Source organism: Akebia trifoliata, chromosome 5 (assembly GCF_017979445.1).
Source record: "Akebia trifoliata isolate Shusen 1 chromosome 5, ASM1797944v1, whole genome shotgun sequence".
Lineage (NCBI taxonomy): Eukaryota > Viridiplantae > Streptophyta > Magnoliopsida > Ranunculales > Lardizabalaceae > Akebia > Akebia trifoliata.
In genome coordinates, this window is record NC_141379.1 from 270274 (window position 1) to 292608 (window position 22335).

A 22335-nucleotide genomic window follows, 5' to 3' on the forward strand; every position below is an offset into this window, starting at 1 on the left:
CCCAAATCAGGAATTTCAATGCAATATAAAATTCAGGAGAAACACTCAGAGTAGTTTGGATGTCAAGTTTTTTGAGTTCATGAAATATGTTGCTTTTCTGTCATTGAGGCATTCTCTTTCGCATGCAGTCCAGAGCAATAGGTTTCCTGTATAATTTGCCAAACATAGAGACATTCTCTGGTGCACTGTATAGTGCATACAAACCAACCACACCAAACAAAGATTCCAACCTTGCCCAAAGAAACCCAGCTTTAATATTTCATTATAATCGAGATGGTCAAACAAGTTAAGGATGGATTTAAAACAGATTTACCAGCCAAAATTCAACTAAATTAGAAAAATAGGTTATTGTAGGATTCTACTCATCGACCACATGCATATTAATCAAGACCTTGCTTGATCTTCCAAGATCATAGCTCCTTAACTGGCTCATTAGAACTGTAACAAATCAATCTTTTGATTGATACAATATTTTACATTTTCTTATCGTGTGAGAGGATGCCTTATCACTTGATGCTCTTCATCATACTCGAAGTTGGCTCTGGAAAATTGGGTACTGGCGAAGAAGGGCATCAGATCATAGATTTCATAGTCCTGTGCCTGCTCAAACCAAAACACATAAGTCAGAATTCATATATAGCCAGCCAAAGCATACATAAGAAAAGTAGCAAGTTCATGTCTCCCCACCTTGTTATGCAGGTCCTCCACTTTTACTTCAATGTAGGTAAGCCTGGCAGACGATCCGTTGTTTAGTAGTTCTTCAACTCGTAATGCCTCCCTCACAAGCCCACGAAGAATATACAGGAGGAACTCATTGAAATCCTTCTTGAATGTAATGTACCGATTAAAGCTCTGAAACAAGATTTCAAGTTCATGTTAACCAATTTTTTCCAAGTAGATAATTACTTAATAGAACAAGTATGCCATGACATCAATGGTTTATATAATACCATGCACCAAGTTAGATAACTGGTAAATACATTCTATATCTGGTGATAATCTATATATATAGGGAGCAGTTCAGCAGCCCTAAAGTTTGCCAAACATTTTTCAAAACATGGGTTAGAAGCTTTGGAATGAGCTGATTTTTTGTGAGGATGATCTCTAGGGTGATGAGATCATCCTCTCCAAAAATCAGCTCATTTTGAAATTTCTAACTCTAGTTTACAAATTGAAGAATCGTAGACTGTCCAATTTTTGTAAATCACTTTTGATGGGGTTAGAAGTTTTGGAATAGGCTGATTTTTGGTGAGGATGATCTCCTCATCATAGAGATCATCCTCACAAAAAATCAGCTCATTCCAAAGCTTCTAACCCATGTTTTGAAAAATGTTTGGCAAACTTTAGGGCTGCTCCCATACATATATATACACATGTATACAAAATTAATTGATGCTCAGACTAGGGGAAAAAATGCAACTGAAGTGTCAACCATTGAACATGTGTGGGCATCTAATATATGCAACTCAGTCACATTTAGAAAAATTTGTGCAACAGTCAAACAAGTAGATGAAATTGAGATTTTTGCAACCTTTTGTAGAGCTTTTTGGACCCCGAACTTTTGTGTTGAAATGAATGAATCAAGTAGGACACGTATTGCCATGTCCACATCTTCCTGGGTCACATGCTGTCTAAGGTGCATTCTTGCATGTGCTTCTGACATCCTTATCATTGACTCTATGTGCCTCACTGCAATGGGAACTCCTTGTCCATGCTACAGAGCATAGAAGAATAACAACAAAATCAGTATTGTGAGATCAATTGAAACATGGAGAAACCATCTATCAAATTCAATACAGGTCAACATGAACCTCACCGAAGACTCTTTACGTAATTCAGCATAAACATGTGTAAGCTTGTTTAAATCTGCATCATGCAATCTTGGGAACACGTTCAACTTAGCATAAGTTATGTACTTTTTTAGCATATCCTGAGAGAGTATCTGACCAGACCAAAAAGTTCTCAATAAAGTCAAAAAAAAATTATAGTCCAAGTAAGATTTATGCAGAATGCTCTAGGCACTAAAGCAAGTAGGACAAAGCATCTAGAGTTGCCTTTTTATAGGATATTCATGTCCATATAAAGGTGTTCTAGTAATTTAAGGCACCCTCCCTTGGCTGGACTACCAAATAGATGTTTTTCTTCTACCCAAAAGGATATATACATCTAGCATTCATGTGTGAAAAAAGTGAATAAAGAACTCAAGTCTGAAAAACCTCGGGATCGACTGGCCCAGCAAAAGCCGGAGCATCTCCTTGGGAATTGCTTATAGGAGCGTCATCTATGTTAGCACCCTTAGGTTGTGACTTGAAGTGGCTATCAACTACGAAATTCGCAAGTAATTCATCTGTGACAGGGTCAACCACATCCTGCATGTAGTCAATCGCCATCCACATCACAAGAAGATCTAGGAAATATAAAGCAAATGAAAGAAGCTTGGAGAGAAAATGACCTTGACAACGCAAAGAACATCAAAACGGGAGACAATTGGATCTGTCAGTTCAACATTTTGCGAGAAGTTCTTTGAAGAATCGTATCTGTAAGCAGGTCACTTTTAAAGTTATGTTCAAAGACTGGTGATGTATGCAAACAATTTGAAGAAGTGAAAAGAAAAAAAAAAGTTGGGGCTCATGATAAATGGTATTCAGTGTCTCTCCTCTACTTGTCAACTACAATATATGCTAATTGATGGGGCCCACCCAATCACTTGGTTGTATATTGGATGGACAATAGCCAGAAAACGGTGCACATTGATTGGATGGTCCTAACAATCTAATTGAGAGAGCGTGGTTATTTTTTCTGTCAATTTGCATACCTTCCTCCAATAGGATTTGCAGCAGCAATGACAGAGCAGCGAGCTTGGAGAGAAGTGACAATCCCAGCCTTCGATATACTAATGCTCTGTTGCTCCATGGCTTCGTGAATACTCACTCTGATAATAGATAAAGAGGGTTCATTTTCAAATAGTACCAAAGCAGATATAAAAATATATTGATGCGATTCTCATACCTGTCCTGATCATTCATCTTGTCGAACTCATCAATAAGACAGATCCCTCTATCGGCCAGGACAAGAGCCCCTCCTTCAAGGGTCCACTCGCGTGTAACAGGATCCTTGTGAACTGCTGCTGTGAGCCCAACAGCAGAAGCTCCTTTGCCAGTAGTATAAACAGCCCTCTGTCCTGTCTTTTCAACATACCTGGGAGCAATAACTTATAAAATTGATGATCGTTTCCCATTACAAGACTAAGGAAGTCATTTTGTTTCAAGCAAGGGGTTGCTCTTACTTGAGGAACTGGGATTTGGCTGTGCCCGGGTCTCCTAATAACAGTACATTTATGTCCCCTCGCAAGCGATGTTTCCCTTGAACATTCTTTTCTTGACCTCCAAACATTGCAAGAGCTATCGCGGTTTTTATGTCCTCATGTCCATAGATTGATGGTGCTATGGACTTAACAATCTGAAAATTTATATATAAACCTTTACATCATGAATATTTCCTGAAAATTATATAATGGAGAAAGTAAACAAAAAAAACATTCTCAAGAACAAACCCTTTCTCCAATTCTGGGATCCTTGGCTAACTTTTCAATTTCTTCCTTGTCTTCCTGGGTAAGTTTGTAAGCAGAGAAGAGATCTTGCTTCTTCGTGACATAGTTTGCTTCGACAACTGTGGCAAATACAGGAAATCCATTTTTTGTATTCAAAGACAAGTCGAAGTTGTTAGTGTATATGCCAGTGACCTCCTGAAAAATGTTGTGCAACAATCAGGTTATAATCGCTCACCCAACCTTCTAGAAAGAAAAAAATTAAATATAAGATCCAGGGATAATTTTTACAATTTCTTCGCCAGGGCGGGCACAATCAATTAGATCATTCAAGAGTATCACTTCCTTGTATCTTGGAAGCCGACCAGCTGGCACAATTCCTGGGCTCTCCTGAAGAGTGAGTTTCTGATAGTTCCTGTAAATTGTCTGTAGCGTTGCACAGTAAGTTTAAGAAGGAATTAGTAATCCAATTCTCAATCATTCATGCTCAAGTACAAGAAAATCCAAGAATACTCACCTGCTCGATATTCACAGTGAATGGTCCTTTTGATTGACATTCAGGGCAAGATCCCACCTTCACTTCTGAATATGAGTTCTGGAAGAATGGCCCAAGAATCATCCCACATTTGTTGCAGTCATACTTCACCTGCTGCAACTGAGGGAAAACCCCAGAGCGCCGTGTCACAACTCCACCAATACGAATCATGGTGTTCAAATGGATTTGCCTGAAGAGCGTCACATTATAAATTGCATTAAGAGGTAATGTCCCATAAGAAGGAATGAGAAGAACCCAAACTTACAGTCTAGAGAGCAAATTCCACATTACCTTATGTTGCGTATCTGATCATAGACTGGTAAATTGGTAACTCGGACATAGATTTTTTGATGAATATTCTTGTAGTTTGGGTGTAGATCAAATACAACATTCTTGGCAACATCCTCCATAACCTCGAGAACAGATTGGGGTGCATCAGCGAGCCAGATGGCAATGTTGGGATGGATATAGATGAATTGCTTATAATCGATCTCCAAGCTACACTTGTTAGCTGCAGTAGAGATATTCAATTAGTCCATAAAGGAGGAAAAATACAAATGGTTTTATCGGAGCTAAGAAATATTCAACCTGAGACCATCTCATTGATCAGCCGGATGTATTCAAAATCTCCCTGATCATTCCTTGGGTTCACATATGTAAGCAAGAACTCCTTAAATTTCTTGGCAATGAAACGACGAACTTCATCCCTAGTAACCCACTCCCTCAACGTTCCTTGGACACGGTACATCTCGAACTCACCTTCATCATCATCCTCATCCTATGAAATACAGTCATCACAGTAGAATGAATGGCCAGGAATTGCCAAGGCATTAATGCAGTTGTAAGGAAATGTTTAAGCTAAGTAAGACTACAAACCTCATAAGGATCATCATCAGTTTGATCAGTGATTGGTACATCATCTCTTGATTGTCCACGCTGAGATCTTCCAGGTGAACTTTGCATTGCATCGGCATCTTCATAGCTTCTTGCGTCTCTCGGAGGTTTGAAATCAGCTCTAGATCTTTTGGGACGTCTATAGTTAATATCCTCGTCTGTATCTGCAACCAAAACCCTCACATCTCAAGGTCCATCATGTAGTAATCTACATTTATTGTAGAAAAGATAAACTAATTTTAACTGTAAAAAATATCAACTGTTTTATGAAGACGATTACAAAAAGACCAAATTTGGGTAAATAGAAAATTCAGTTCTATGCAAGTTTATATCAAGTGACGGCCATGGTTTCGATATCTCATCCAAGGCGCATCGTTCGTCTCGCAAAATTTCGCAAACCCCAAAAAACATGTCTGTCCGTCTCGTTGTTAGGCAATACCGAGGCGACTTGGGCGATACGACTTGGACAAGTTTTGAAACCACAGTAAGGGCCAGATCTTGGCAGAATGACTACAATATTTTGATGGACTACAACAAAAACTCTCGCCATCATCTCCGGATAATTAAACTATAACCCTAAGTTCTTCCAATAAATACTTACAAATCTACCAAAACGGAACGAGAAAATCAACTGTTTTACAAAATTAATTATCAAGGTAAACTAAATTGTTGAAGAGTAAAAATCTCGAGATCCTAGATACCTACAGGGTAAAGAATAGCGTGGCCAGGGGTGGATTTACAGTGGGGGCACTTGCCCCCACAAGAATTTTGAAAGTCTATAGAATAATAAGCTATCGCGATAGATAAAAAACATCAGCCACTATTTTCCCCACAATTTTTTTCCCCTCTTAGTTGCCTCCACAAAAAATATTCTACTCTTAGTTGCCTACATGGGCATAATCCTGGCTCTGCACTGGGTGTGGCCAAGGGAAAAAACAGCGGTTAATGCAATATTAATGTCCAGAAAAACCCCATCCATCTTCTTTGCTTGTTCCTAATGCCACTTGATGAACTTTTTCAATTAGCATTACAAATTTTGAACCTCAATACAGAGGGGCATATGGATATGGTATTTTTGTCACAAATAAACTACTAAATCCAAACTACATTATCTGTTTTAAAATTTGGCAAAATAATATGATTATCGAAATAAAATTTGAGTAGAAGAACTTGAACAAACTTAGGAATAATCGAGCATCTAGAATGTTACTTGCAAACAATTCATCTCTTGAATATATTGAGAAAGTCAGCTTTAAATTCTTCTCTTTTGTTTTGTTTATATTGGTTTATATTCATACTTCGCATTGATGCACAATTTCAGTAATCAAGTCGAATTTTGACTTAATTTATAAACATTCACCTCAATCACAGATATATGATTCCAAATTGTAGAATTTTAAAAATCAGTCAAAATTAGGGCTTTACAGGTAAAAGCAAGCTTCGTGCTGCCACTGTTTTGAACAACAACAAAAATTAGGGTTTTATCTTTTTAGATCTGATTACCTTGATCGTGCAGGAGCCTAGGGAGCTTCCGATTACTCTTCCGTACATCTCTAGTATCGAGCTCTGCTTCTGCAGCCCTCCGATCCGCTATGATCTGATCTAAATCCCTCTCGTCTTCCATGGAATCATCGAGACCAACTGATTCATACCGATCGTGCTCCTCCATCCGACGATACTCGCTACATTTCCACCCAAATAATTCCATTAAAAAAAACGAAAATTCAAGAAAAAAATATAAGATTTTTTTTTACTATCAGGAGATATTTTTTTTCTCTCTTACTCCATGTAATTATCGTTAAAAAGATCCTCTCCTTCTTCTTCTTCTCCATCTCCATCTTCTGGTTCATCTGGGACAACATTCGGATCCACGTCAGCTTCATCACCGTCGGAGTATGTGTCTGAGGTCTGGCTTGTGTTCGGAGGAAGCCGGTCAGTGCTGAATCCAGCCGATGTGGGGGAACCAGGTGTTGATGGGCTCTCCGGATCATCCTGCAAGAAATTGATCGCTCAGAAACAAAAAATGAAAGCTTATAATTATAGAAATGTAGAAGAAATTACAGATAAAAGGAGGAAGAAACCTTACCATTAGGGAGTAGAAACGGTTCTGATCTTTTTTGCCTTCTCCTTTCTCTCTGAAGTTCGATTGAATGATCTGTTCTTGCCTTCTTGGACTTGTTCTCTTTCTCTATGAAGGTGGTGGTTTTGGCGGGAAGTTTTGGCGCCAAAAAATCATACGTGTCTTCTATCCAGGCGACGCAATAAAGTTTTAGAACACCCTGGCCAAAGGCTTTCTTTCTAATTAGTCCTAAGTTTTGGGGCTTCTCTTAATAATCCATATTTAGTAAAACATTTTTTTTCCCTTATAGTCGTGATAACATGACTTGCCAGTTGGCATACTCAATCGACTCACTAACGTGTGTACAAGTTTGAAAATCGTAGATCTTTCTGTCTTGGGATACTCGGCTCTCTCAAGAAACACTTTTTTATAGGGGAAGTGCAATTATGTATACCGAAGCGTTGATCAACGATTCCGAACTTGTCACATCAATGAGTCGATTGAGTATGTCACTTGACGAGTCATTTTATCATGACTCTTTTTCTTAATAATTCCTCAACGTCATCTCATGTTACAATATTTTTGAAATATCGAAATTACCCCTTTTTCATCTTCTTTATATATTTTGAGGGGTTTTCCAATGGCAATTCCAATTATTTTTGACGAATTTTTTTATCATGAATAACGAATGGAAATGATATATTTCTCATTTTTGAACTTTTAGATGAATTTTTTTTTTATTCAACGATTTATAACATAAAAATGAAGTTAGGATTTTTCAATTCTTTTACTTCTTTTTTGATAAAAATTGATTAAGGATAATTCTTTTGGTTTGAAATCATTTCCACAAGTTGTCATGCCAAGTTTTTAGTCGACTTTTTCATGTATTTTACTTGAAAAAACTCAGAAAAAAATTAACATGGACAGGATTTTACCGGGATTGAAGTCACCAATTTTTATTTATTTCAATATTTTTATTATTAAACTCACCACTTTTTATTGTTAAGTTTGATAATCTAAAAAAAAAAAAAATGTTAAACTCGACATTAAAAATATTGAATTCAAAAATAAAAAATGAGGAGCTCGGTGGTAAAACCAACTGATTTTTGTTTTTCAAGTTTTCCCAAAAGAAATACATGGAAAAGATCTACAAGAAACTTGACATAAAGACTTGTGTAGATGATTTCAAATCAAAAGAACTATCCTTGATCAATTTTCATCCAAAAGCAAAGCAAAAGAATTGAAAAAACCTAACTTTTTACATACATCTTCAGTAAGGATGGGGACAATGCCAAATATCAATCAAATGGAAGGGCTCTAAGAAACCCAAAAACTTGAGTGATGTGATCATGGGGGCATCTGCCAAAAGTTTTTGGGGGAAAACGTGGGGGCAAACTCAAAATAATTAATATAAAAAAAAAATGGGGACAAATGCCCCTTTTGCCCCTACTGTAAATCCGCCCTATGTGTATGTCCCTCTAGTTCTAAACTCACAATCAAGGATTCTTCTTTTAGGGTATGTTTAATTGCATAGAAAGTGATTTTCTATGGAATTTGAAATTCATGAAAAAATAGTGGTGGAAAATAGGTAGGGTTGGAAAATCAAATTCCATTGTTTGATTTTACTTGGATAAAATCATGGAAAAAATATGAGAAAAAAGAAGAAGAAAAGATGAGGAGAAAGAGGGAGGGGGAGGATGTGGTGGCGGCGATGGAGACGGTGGTGGTGGTAGCGGCGACGACGACGACAGTGGCGATGGTGGCGGCGGAGGTAAGTGAGGAAGAAGAATGGAGAACGTGATGATGATGGTGGTGGCGACGGAGATAAGTAAGGAAGAAGATGATGAGGAATATGGGGGGAAAATATGGTCGTGGTGGTGGCGGAGGTGAGGTATGATGAAGAAGAGAGAGAGAGAAGGTGGCTGGAGATGGTGATGACGATGACGACGAGGTTAGTGTAATGGTGGTGGTGGTGGTAGGAAAGAAGAAGATATGAGTGGGGAATAATTGGGGATGGAAAATATGGGTGGATTTCACTTTCCCACCCATATTTTCCATCCCCAATTATTCCCCACTCATATCTTCTTCTTTCCTACCACCATCACCACCATTACACTAACCTCGTCGTCATCGTCATCACCATCTCCAGCCACCTTCTCTCTCTCTCTCTCTCTCTTCTTCTCCATACCTCACCTCCGCCACCACCACCACCACATTTTTCCCCTATCTTCTTCATCATCTTCTTCCTCACTTACCTCCGCCGCCACCACCATCACCATCACGTTCTCCCTTCTTCTGTTAGAAAAATCTGCATTTCTATCCAGATTTTTGTGATCAAGTAGGGATATTTGAGCTACGATTCAAGTGGGTCCCATTACTTTTTTGTAGTTGGACCACTTGGAAACTTATTCATCTCATTGAAGAGAATAGTTTCATGTTTTAAGTTGTCAAAAATTCATTATGGGTGAATGACAAATCAGCTCCAAAGAACCCCTATTAGCCATGGTTTGTTGTATGTGGTTTATAAAATTATTGAGTTTATAAGAGAAACTCTTTAGTCCCACATCGGATAGGAATAAGAAAATTGTCTAGTTCTTATATAGAACTTCTTATATCACTTAAGTGTATATGAGAGAGAGACTTGGATAAGCCCACGCACGCGCACAAGGGGCCCATGGGCTCAAGAAGGATTTGATCCATTGGTCCAAAATATCCTTAATGCGTATGCGGGCACACGATGCGCGCGCAGGGGGGGTGCAAATCCCGTCAATTTGGCTTCACGTGGGTGCGCGCGACGGGCCCTTTTGCTAATTTCGTATTGGGCTGGGCTCAAAATCCATTTTCTTATGAAGGGAAATAGGTCATCTCTTCACTCAAAAATTTTCTCTTCTTCTTCTTTGCTGTTTAAACGTGCAAGCATTCTATTTTCCTTTTGCATTCTTTGAGAGTATAAACAGTAGCGTTCGGTTCGCTAGACGTGTAGATTGTAGTGCTGCCTCTACACGTGTGATCGTTGTATCCTGGGAGACAATTGTTCATTGATCCGTGTGCACCAAGTTGCGGGAACAAAATTGTCTTAAGGACATTGTGTTCAACACAAGCCTCGATCAAACTTTTATTTTGTTCATTCTCGGGTATCTACCGCTTCAACTATTCAACATCTTCTTCTTCACTTAGCTCCACCGCCACCATCGCCGCTGCCGTCGTCGCTACCACCACCACCGTCTCCGTCGCTGTCGCCGCCACATCCTCCCCCCTCCCTTTTCCTCCTCATCTTCTCTTCTTCTTTTTTTCTCATATTTTTTTCATGATTTTATCCAAGTAAAATCAAACAATGGAATTTGATTTTCCAACCCTACCTATTTTCCACCACTATTTTTCCATGGATTTCAAATTCCATGGAAAGTCACTTTCCATGCAATCAAACATACCCTAAGTGAATTCTTAGGATTGAATTGGTTTAAAAAGCCCAATTTCAGTGACAAATCCTGTAAAAGTTTTGTAGTTTTTTCCCCCTTATTAACATTCATTCAATTGTACATGATTAAGTCACATTGATTAAGATAAAATCTATGACTTGACAAAAGCTTGCCCAACAAATAACAAGTGGAATTGGTGATGGAAAAGAAAACCTGAATGACAAGAATATGTAAACAAGAGTTTTTTTGAATTCATACAATAGGACAAACAATTAAAACCAGTTGAGTTTTCAATGAAGTTTTTCAAATAAGTGGCTGATTTCAATTGGTTTTTAGCCCATTACGAGTGCCTTATTGACAATGGGAAAGTCGATCGGTACCATCCAAGTCTCTTCTGTCTAAGCCCACAACACCCAATATAAGGAAAAGGTTGAATGAAAAGAACGTGTGCATGAGCCATAGATCATTGTATGGTCACCTCATTTTGTAAGTATTGATGTAATATTGCTATCTCCTTAGATTTGATACCTCTAAATCCAAGCGAAAGAAAACAGGTAACACTACAGGAATGCCAACATAGGGACAAAATAGCACCCTAAAACCAGCCCATTAAAGTTCTAACAAAGGAAACCTTACCCACATGTTAGACCAAATCTTCCCCACCCACAGAACCTTAGTCAATCTCATCTAAACAAGTTTAGGATGGGCCAAGGCAGAAGAATTTGAACTAAAACTTGATAGTTATTTTCTTTTTTTCTATAGTTCATTGAGTTTTCTATGTTATTTCATGAAAACCAAGTTGCCACCTTGATTGGACTTGGCCTCGTGGGAGCTGTCAATGCAATTGTTTTTAAGTATCTGTTCTGTCTTTAAATGTTGGTACAATGCATGTGTGAAGAGACCCGATCATAAGCCTTTAGATAGGCCTCATTAAAAAAAAGAAAGAATGAATTTGGTGCACTACTAAGATGATCATGTCATGGACCAAATCACATGATTCTGTCCCAATCCCTCCCCCTTGGTGTCTTTCCACTTCGTTGTTCAGGAACAAATACAGCAAATATTCCGCCATTCTGATTTGTTCCTACAGAACTAAAGTCAAAATGATTGAAGTCACAAGTATTTTATCAAGTTCTTAAACCGCCATATTTATTACCCAGTAACACGAAGAAGTTTTTGTACAAATTAATTTCAACTTCACCCACACAGCTTTCTAGCAAAGTATATTGATATACATTTATAAATCTAAACAATTTGACGATCAATCAATGCAGTCTTGCATGTTTCAAATTCTCCTCCTCTGGCTTCCATAGCTTTGACATCAAACTGTTCTCCCACACCACACACAGTCTTTCACAAGCTCCATTCCAGGCTCTTGAGGCGAAGACAAACCCTACAGCCATGTTAGACTGCAAAGTTCATGCCATGCCATCCTTGAACTAGACAATAGGTTGATTCTTTAACCATCCATGGATTTCTCTCACTGCATTTCTACCTTAAAATCTTGTCCTCAACCTTGCTTGTCAATCTCATTGAATCTACCACAATCATACCCATCTCCCCAATTTAGGAAATTTTCAGTGCTGAAGTCCCACTCAATTCCATCTGAAATTTGCCTAGGTATATTCTCACAGGTGGACTTCCTTTCATTGATTTCTTCCTCAAAGGAGACTCTCTTTAGAACTTCTAGAGCAGCGACGGTAGCATAACTCCGCATATAGTTCCTATTGTCCATGTTTAATTCGATGGAATGAAGATCGCTTTCAGCTGAGTCTTCTTCACACTCTTCTCCATCTTCTATTTCTCCTCCATTCTCTCCTCTTACTTCATTCTGATCAGAGACCCCAGTTTTGCTTAAACTCCGATGATTCCAAGATCCAACTTGGTTTTTTCCAGCCCGTCTCATAAATGATTCAAGTTCATTTCTCAGATTGTCGACAGCCGCATTTTTCTCCTCGAACTGATACTTAGCTTCTGAGAGTTTCATTTGGACTCTCTCTTCACGAAGCACGTCTGCCAACTGAAGCATCTCCCTCTCCTTCTCTACCTCTTCTTGAACCTTCGCGGACTCTCTCTTCAATTCTTCCATCTTCTCCCTGTCTTCTCCTATACTCCTAGCCAACTCATCACATACTTGTTGCATCATTTCCCTTGCTCTCTTCTCACTCTCGAGTTTTTTGATTACCTTCGATAGAGCAGCCTTGGTCTCAGCCAATTCCATGCCAAGTATCTGGTTCAAGCTCTCAGTTTGTTTTCTCAGCTTCCTCTGTATCTCAAAATCTCCTGAAATTAATTTTAAAGCAGCTTGAATCCTACCTTGCTTCATGCTTTTCCATGTTGCCTTTTCTTCTACGAAGCGCTTCTTATAATAATTCACCTCATTGTGATCAGAGCGCAATTCTTGGATCAGCTGATTGACCTGAACACGGGTCCTCTCAAGCTTGACCTGTAGGGCTGACACAAGTGGCATGCCTGATGAGTACTTGTTGTGATTGGAACGTTGTTCTTGGATCATCTGATTGACCTGCATATGGGCCTTCTCAAGCTCGACTTGTAAGGCTGAGACGAGGGACATCCCCGATGAATACTTCTTGTGATCGGAGCGCTGTTCTTGGATCAGCTGATTGACCTTCGCACGGGCCTTCTCAAGCTTGACCTGTAAGGCTGAGACGAGGGACATCCCCAGTGAAAACTTGTCATCGAGACCCCAAACCTGGCCAAGTATTTTCAGCATGTCTTTAGATGTGATCAGACCATTATTGAGTTCCTTCAGACGTGTCTTAACTCCTACAATGGATCCCTTAGGAGTCAGGCCTTGAGATCTTATCTCAACCTACACAACATATGAGGATCGATTAATCGCTGTTATATATAAAGTCTCTTAATTATTTCTTCAAATCCAACTAAAGTATCCTAGATGATAAAATCCTCTGTAATTCTACTTTATGCTTAGAAGATAATGCGAATGGCAAGTTAAATTAATCAATTAAAACAAATAATCAAATCCTCAAATATAAAGAATAAGGAGCACATTCGCATTCAGATCAGCCATACATTCAAGAAGAATGAGAGAATTGTAACACAAAAACAGTTCTAAAATTAACAAAGTAGCAAATTTGGGGTTGCTCCATTAATCTGGCATTGCTAATACAGTCGAAAACTTTAATAACATTTAATCCAAATTCGAACTAAGTTATTCCAAATTTTCTAATTCCATGATAAAGTTAAGAGAAAATTTCAGAGAAGAGAAACTAACCTTCGAAAGAGGGTTGTGTGACGGATTGGATACATGTGGTGGGAGAGAACCTGAATGGATCCCGATCCTGTCTCTACCTCTTCTTATCTTCCTAATTGTTTTCTCCTTCGATCCCTTCTTTATTCGAGGTGAAGAGAAATCGGTCGTCTCCCATAGCGTACAAGCGAGTTTCCGAACTGAAACGGAGCCTTGATTTCCTTTCACACCACTCTGTGATGGTGGATTATTCGAAGATTCAGAAATTCTCATAGCGGAAGTAGGAGATCTTGAGCTCATCTTCCATGTCGAGAATGGTGTGTTTAATCCTCGAATCTTGCGTGGTCCCACGATCAGACCCTCGATACTGCGATTATGTCTGGGCATTCTGTAATCTTTCTGATTCTCTCCAAACTGTGAAAAAAAAATGCGAGCTTTTAATCAAAATGGGTGACGAATTACGCGATGTTTAAAAAAAATGGAGTCCCATTACAGGATTCTAGAGAACAATCGAGAGATCAGAAAATCAGGGCCTCTATTACTGAACCCTTAAAAACTCAATAAAGAATTACCAATTATGTATCAAATTTTGATTTTTTTTTTTTTTTTTTACAAGTTTCTCTTGAGAACAGAAAGCACGACAACTTGTTTGATTTTCTTCGATTGTGATTTAGAGAACAAGGAGATTCTACTATTGTACAACAGAAACCCTAAAGGGTTTAAGCGGAAGAATCGATTTGGGGAGGCTAACGTGACATCTTCTCTTTCCATAATCGATTTTTTATTTCTTCGTTAGCAGAGCATATATAGACCCAGAACAGAGCACATCGAGTCTTCTTAGACACTGTCATGGGAATTTTGAAGTCCGAGCCATTATTTGAAACTTATAGCCCATTGGGAGAAAAACTTCGATACACTCACGCGTACTAGAAGTCCTATAAGGAGGTGTCATCATACCAAAAGTTCTATAAGGACGTGTCATCAAATACAACTTTCTGTTGTTTAATTTAATCCACAAATTTGTGGGCCCAAACAAAAACCAGGCCCATTAGTGGGTAATTGCAAATTTGCTGTCCCCGATGACACGAAGTTTGATGTCACTTCAGCAGCAAAGTTGCTTGCTACTTGCGAGTCTTATGGGCCACTCCCCTTGTGAAGTATGAGCAGTCACAAAATTCCCACATTTTCTTTTTAAAATTTGCAAAAGAATAATGCAGAAGTGACCTTCACGTTGTACCTCATATCGCACTTGGTGAAAGTGTGTAGGAACCAAGGATGCTTCTTATGCGAGTCAAAAAGCATGTATGGTTTCTGAGCACTTTCATGTCAACTTGAGGTCATTCCATCACAACTCTGCAAAATTCTTAGAATAAGGGATTGAAAAATGTTGAAGTAACATTGAAATTGACATCGTTTCACAAATTGTTAACATGGATTTGTGAACAAAACCATAGATGCTTTTCATTGAGATGTGAGTGTGAAGCATCTATGGTTTTGGGCACACCAATATGCGATACGATGTCAATTTCAATGTTACTCCAGCGTGGCTCTAAAGGATAAGCTTGACTCAATTGAGAAATCAATGAATTAGTCATTTGTCATGAAACATGGTAATATTTCGTGAATAAGGTATTTTCTTCAACCCTTAAGAGTCTTTTTTTTTTTTTTCTTTTTTTTTTTTCCGACCCTTAAATCTCATGAACAAGATTAGTTCTTTAAGGGGTTGAAGATAATGGACTTTGGTGAGGAAATCCAAAAATATATCATTGGTATTTTCTTTATTTTTAACAATTTTTTTTTAAATTATCTAAATTAATTGAACTAAACATCGTCGAGCAATTCTGGAATCCAAACTTTGTTACTTATGCTTATGAACAATTAGTCTATCTCTATGCCCATCTTGATCGATGATTTTTGAGTCGTGGTGGAGTGACCTCAAGCTAGAACCTCATATCGCACTTCTTGATGTGAAAGTGGATAGGAGCCATAGGTGCTTTTTCACTAGTATCTTAATGAAAAACATCTATGAATCCTATGAAGGGTATTTTTCTTATTATTTCAAATACCGACCCGTGGTAGTTATGAGACATATCCACTGAGCTCCCGTGTTTAAGAGGTAAAGAAAAATCCGACCTATAGATTGGTTAAGATTGGAATAAAGGAAGTCGGGCATTTAAGAAGAACAAATCTCAAGATGAGATGCCGAGGTAATAAGTCGGTTGTATTGAATCCTTGAAAATTAGAAATTCAACCATATTTGCAAAGATCAAGGGAAGTCCCTAAAAAGACAGAACCGCTTTAACGGAAATGATGAAAATCAAGGAGAAGACCAAAGATGATCTAAGGGAGGGAATCTTTATAAATACATGAAATCTTTTTCACTAAAAATTAGACATTACTTTTTGTATTAAGAATCTGATTTGGGCACCGGAGAGAGCACAGGAAAATGAAGTCAATCATCCAGAGAGAACCTCGAGGTAGTGCAAATTTTTGCATCTACAATTCCCATATACTTTCATGTCAAGATATGCAATATGAGGTTCCAACTTGAGGTCACTTCAACGTTATTCATGATTTTTAGTTCATATTTTTACGAGGGATTTCTACTTCTTGATTTGGAAAATTTATGGAAATTGTCTTGATTACATAATGATTATGGTTATGGAATGAATTTTTCCCCCATTTAACTTATTCCAAAGTTACATTTTATATGCTTGTTATTCCTTCTACTAGGAACTATAAGCAATGTTAATTGAAAGTGACAAAACCCTAGTAGTTGACTTTCTCTTTTTGCCCATTATTGGAGTTATTTATGTAATTTTTTTCTTCTAAAAACTGTTTACTACTATCTTGTCATCCATCTCATCATCTACAATTTTGCTATATTATTATATAACAAAAAAAAAAAAAAAAACCCAAAAAATCTATTGACCAGATATTTGGTATAACCACCCTTATAATGCCACATTTTATTAAAAAAAAAAAACAAAAATGATAAACATGAATGTCTATATCATAGTATTTTCCTTAATTTTGATGAAGCTGTCACTAGATCATTTGCTCTAGGAGTCGAGGGAAATCTTTGGTGAGTCGTGACTATCACTCACGAATCAAAGACACAATACATATGACCAACAACAAAGTGACAACTCGTTTTGGTTTGAGTGAGTTGTTGTTTTATGCAATGCGAGGCTAATTTCTTCGTTTAAACCGAAAAAAATAAGGATAATGTGTAGAGCTGTTGTTTCAATATGGGACCCGTCACAAAGAACTTAAAAGCATGAATCATATTAACTTTAAATGATATTTTGGATTGAAAAATTTACCAAAACAAGTACTACTTATCGATTTTTTTTTTTTTTTGGAAGATTAGTACGACTTATCGATTATTTATCAAAACGGTGAACTGTACATCTTATTTCTGAAAATGATAATTTATCATTTTTAAAAATATTTTATTTTACCAAATGATAAAAAAAATTATAATTTACATATTTTTGCTACCAAAAATAATTTTTTTATTCGAAAGATTCTTCTGACATGATATCAAAATGTATTTTATACAATGTCAGAAGGACCATTCTGACATGAGATAAAAAAAAATATTTTTCAATAGCATACATATGAAAATGGTTGTGTTTTACTATTTTGATAAAATAAAACATTTTTGAAAATTGAAAATTATCCTTTTTGAAAATAAGATATATAATACATCGTTTTAGGGGTGCAACTTAATTCGGTTCAAACCGAGAATCGAACCGAACCATGTTTTTGGAAATAATTATGTTTAGCTACATAACGGTTCGGTTTCGGGTTAAAAAATAAAAATTGATGGGTTCGGTTCGATTTTCGGTTCCTAGTTGGTAAATAACCGAACAAACCTGAAAATCAAACCAAGATTTTATTTTAATATAAAATGTATTTTTTTTTTAAACCCTAACCCTCGTCTATTCTTTTGCTCTCGTCTCTGAGGCTGCCCTGTGACTCGCTACCTGCAGCAGCGACCGGGTTCTCTCTCTCTCTCTCTCGCTCTGCGGTTGTGGCTGCGACCTGTAGATGCGGTTCATCTCTCTCTCTCTCTCCCTCCCTCTCTCTTTCTCTCTGCAGCTAACTGGCAACCAGCGACTGCACTTGCTCCTGTCCCTGCAACCTGCGGCTACCGTTCATCTATCTTTCTCTCTCTCAGCTACGAGTTGGCTGCGACCTGCGAGTTGGATGCGATCTATGCAATATAAGTTTCGATTAAATGGTTCTCTGGCCCTCAAATGGTTAATCGATAAATTGGAAAGTTGGATCATTCAATCAATTTGATAGAAAAAAGGGAATTTCTGTTCTTCATCAGAAATGAGGAATTGCTTGGCAACCCATGGAACCGAACCAAATTAAGATCGGTTCGATTCTAGATCAATTCGGTTCGGTTATGGTTCTCATTTAATAGAACCGATCTTGATTGGTTCGGTTTTGATTTTACTCTATACCGAACCAACCCGAATCAAGTTGTACCCCTACTTTGTTTTGGTAAATAACTTTGAAAAGTTCTATATTTTGATAAATTTCTCTTTCGAATAGCATCTGATGCACTTGGTATACGGGTTACTTTAACCCACAAAGTTATAAAATTCAATTAGGGAGTTGGTAAGTTTAAAGGATTAAAAATCGATTTGGAGTTTTTGACTAATTAGATAAAGTCAAGGGTCATTGATAAATATTATAGACAAACAAAATGATTTTGTGAAAGAGCATCTTGAAGACAATGAAACATTTTGGACAACATGTATGTGCTGGTATTCGTTGATGAGATGTCATTTAATATATCCTTTTGAATGGATAAGAGCCTAATTTTTTTAATTTATTTCATGCGAAAACAGTTCACCAGTATTTTCCTTTGCATCTATAGATAATGCCAATAGAACATGGACTGATTTGTTCATAGTTTTATATTGAATTCTGATGTAACTGCATTTAATATCTCCTTTGCAAGTTTGATGAGGTGTGCATTTAATATCTCCTTTTGAAATAATGGATATAAACTTATATTTTTTTAATTCATTTCATGCAAAACAGATCATTAGTATTCTCCTTTGCACCTCATAGGTAATGCCAATAGAACATGGAATGATTTGTTCATAATTTTTTATTAAATACTAATGGAATAAAGGGATGGAGTGGAGAGAGAGAGAGAGAGAAATGAATGAGTCACGTCGGTCGGAATGAAGCGATATGCAAAAGATAGCTCGGATGATAGACCAGTATTCGAGAAACGTGTTGGAGAACATAACTCGAATCAGAGAATCATTGGAGGAGAAGAATCCATCGAGGGAGGGAGAAAAACTTGATCGACAATCGGATTAATTTATCTATAGTTGTATTTTTAATTAGTTGAAGAAACATGATCTTTAGGTTTAGATGCACATGAATGCTATAAAGGTTGAAAAATTGAAAAATGGGTATATAGCCCATCTAATAATTTTTTAAAGAAAATTTGACCGATTTAGTAATTAGATAAAAATGCTCCACCATTTTAGTAAAACAGCCAAAAAGAATGAAAAAGTTGGGATCTACATGTATCAAAGGATAGAGATAGGTTAAGAAATTGTTGTCGTGACTAAGGAAAATAAAAAAAAATTCTGATCATCTAATATTAAAAAAAGATATTTACGAAAATGTGATCAACTTTTGACAAATTTATAATTCCAGCTCACTATTGATTTTAATTATCAAAACTTGAATGATAACGAATTCAGAGATTTTAAAGTGACCATCTCGCAAGTTTCACTATTTCTAGCAAGATAGTCACTTTGAACCTGTGAAATAATCACTTAAAAACCTCTGAATTCATTATCATTAACATTTTAGTAATTAAAATGAACAGTGAGCCATAATCATAAATAAGTCAAATTCAGCTCACGAAATGATAATTCACCCAAATAAAGATATTTACTTATTAAAAAAGCATATTCTTGTTACAAAGAAAATTATAACATTTTATTATTATAATTTCAAACTTTATTATAACATCATTATAAACTTGATGTTTTATAACCAATAATATGATTCAGATCCATGGTCTATAAAAATATGAAATTCAATCATAAATATATGAAATCGACGGTTACAATTATCTTAAGAGTATGTTATGTATCTTGGTTTCCATGTTCTATAATTATTTTAACAATTGAAATATCGTGCTACCCATAAACAATTGATGTACATAAAAGTAATACAATTATTGAGTGGATTGTGGTGCGTTGAAATAATTTGTTCAGCTGAGATGGGACAGGAAGTGTTTTTAAGGCCAAGAATAGTTGGTGCCGGTGGTGGAAATGCCCACTCATCCAAGAGCATAAAGTTCCATTTTGGTCACAAAGTTTAAAAAACTTCTAGTCCTAAGTACCCAATAAATAGATGGGATGGGAAGATTGGAATTCACTATAATTGATCTCTAGAAAACTTTAACTGATCTACGAGAAAATGTATTTAGAAAAATTCTAAAAATTACTATCACTGTTGTCTTATATTCTTGATGCACTATGCAAAATTATGGGGGTGCAAGGGTAGCAACAGGTCCCGTTGCATTTTTTTAATTAAACGATACAAAAAGGGCAATCATGTAATATTTTTTAAAGAATTTTTTTATTTTTGATGATTTTCTGTTTTGGAGAGTTTTACATGTTTTGATAACTCTTGATTTTATAAATAGAGATTTCTAAGGTTGTAAAAATAGTGACAAAAATTTGTGATTTATTAAAAAAATAGCAATTTTAAATTTTGTCGATTAAATCATGTTTTTTTTTTTTTTTTTTCCAAAAAGACACGAAGTATTTGAAAAGATCATGATTAATCAACGAGTGTTTTTTAAAAAGAAACACAAATTATTTTTATTTTTAATATTTTAAAGTATTATTTTATCATTTAGTATATGAAATAATTTTTTTGTTACATTTTTATACTTAAAAAAAAAATATTATTTTTTAATTTATCCAACTTTATCAATCTTTTGTAAAATTTTTCCAAAATTTTCTATTGTCAAATTATTCCCAAACCCTGACTTTGTCAATATGACTGTAAAACTTATGAGAAAATAATAATTGTTCTTGTTCTGTTTCGTAAACCTAAGCACACTGTCGAATCATATAAATCCTCGGGTTTTGTATGATTATATTATCTTTATTATTATTTTTTCACAACTATAGCATAACACAAGCTAATCTTTAAAATAATATATATAATTTTAATAGGCTGGGAAAAGTTATAAGTTAAGGGGGCGATTGATTCAGCTTCTTAAAACTGCTGTCAGCTTCTGCTGTCAGAATCTGCTGTCAGAATCTGAAAAGCTGAAAAACTTGTTTGATAGAGCTTTTTAAAACTGCTGTGCTGTTGACTAGAATCTGACTGTGTACTGTTTGATACAGCTTCTAAAATCTGCTGTAGTAGGGTAAAATGACCAGAATGCCCTTAAGGTTGATAATGCAACCAGAATGTATAAAAATTGCCAGAATACCCCTATACATATATAATTACACTAAATATATATATAAATATAATAAAAAAATATAAAAAATTAAAAAAATAATTATTTTAATTTTAAAATGTTTATAAATCTATAAAAAATTATAGAAAAATTTATAATTCTATAGAAATTTCGGCAGCATCTCCTCTTAAAAATAGACATATAAAATTTTCCTGATAAACAAAATACCTGCATAATACACAATCCAACGTAATGTACGCAGAATGCATCAAAAATTACTAAAATACCCCTATAAATATATAATTACACTAAATATAGATAAATATAATAAAATTCTATAAAAATTTCGACAGCATCTCCTCTTGAAATTGAACATATGAAATTTTCCTGATAAACAAAATACCTGCATAATATTCAATCCAAATTTCACATTTTATATAGCACATCCACATTACATCGTATATACATAACACATCCACAACCACCACATTTAGATTCTGACATCATTTAAACATAATAATCATAGTTAATATAATAAGTAAAACTGAAATAAATAAAAACATAAAAAATATACATCCAACAAATGCATACAAAATATATTTTTCATTCTTCTTATTTGAGTCTGTTACTTTATCTAGACTTATATAGAATTATGAAAAAAAATATAATACGTTAGACATTCATTACAAGTTTTCAATATATGTTTGAGTAAAAATAATACTATTGATTATCTATGCATAATAACATTTTTCCACACATAAAAATATATTTTATGATTAAAAAAAAATTAACCATCAACTATCTTTTGAATAGAATAAGACACTTGAAAAAAATTTTAAAATCATTACATCAAAATTAAGGCACGAGTAATCCACATTAAACAAGGTTAATAAACCAAATTACAAACAACCATAAATTATAAAAACCAACCAAATGCTTGTAAACAACTAAATTTTTTTTTTAAATGTGTTTAAAATGTAAAAATGCATTTAAAACAAAATCAAAACAAGTTTTAAACTTGATTGGGCTGATTTTTTGTGATGATGATCTCCTCACCATAGAGATCATCCTCACAAAAAATCAGCTCATTCCAAGACTTTTAACCCATATAGGAGAAAACTTTGGCTGCTGAACCTGACCCATACATATATATTAGTAACATAGAGTAACCATTTTTT

At 35.8% G+C, this 22335-nt stretch overlaps 2 protein-coding genes across 2 annotated transcripts; both read right to left on the reverse strand.

The window, feature by feature from the left end:
* Positions 1-231: 231 nt before the first annotated feature.
* On the reverse strand, positions 232-7197 carry MCM2 (minichromosome maintenance (MCM2/3/5) family protein). Its single transcript, XM_086441722.1, has 18 exons — positions 7063-7197; positions 6760-6968; positions 6480-6658; positions 4959-5140; positions 4671-4860; positions 4374-4593; positions 4065-4272; positions 3839-3973; positions 3554-3745; positions 3287-3459; positions 3010-3198; positions 2816-2932; positions 2453-2537; positions 2217-2369; positions 1817-1942; positions 1532-1714; positions 688-852; positions 232-600 (listed from the first exon to the last, which is right to left on the reverse strand). The coding sequence occupies exons 1-18, from the start codon at positions 7063-7065 to the stop codon at positions 484-486; spliced, it is 2826 nt and encodes a 941-aa protein (XP_086297848.1). The 5' UTR covers positions 7066-7197; the 3' UTR covers positions 232-483.
* Positions 7198-11617: 4420 nt separating this feature from the next.
* LOC147400734 (uncharacterized protein At5g41620-like) lies at positions 11618-14519 on the reverse strand. Its single transcript, XM_086441725.1, has 3 exons — positions 14259-14519; positions 13711-14100; positions 11618-13287 (listed from the first exon to the last, which is right to left on the reverse strand). The coding sequence occupies exons 2-3, from the start codon at positions 14071-14073 to the stop codon at positions 11965-11967; spliced, it is 1686 nt and encodes a 561-aa protein (XP_086297851.1). The 5' UTR covers positions 14074-14100; positions 14259-14519; the 3' UTR covers positions 11618-11964.
* Between the last annotated feature and the right edge of the window lie 7816 nt (positions 14520-22335).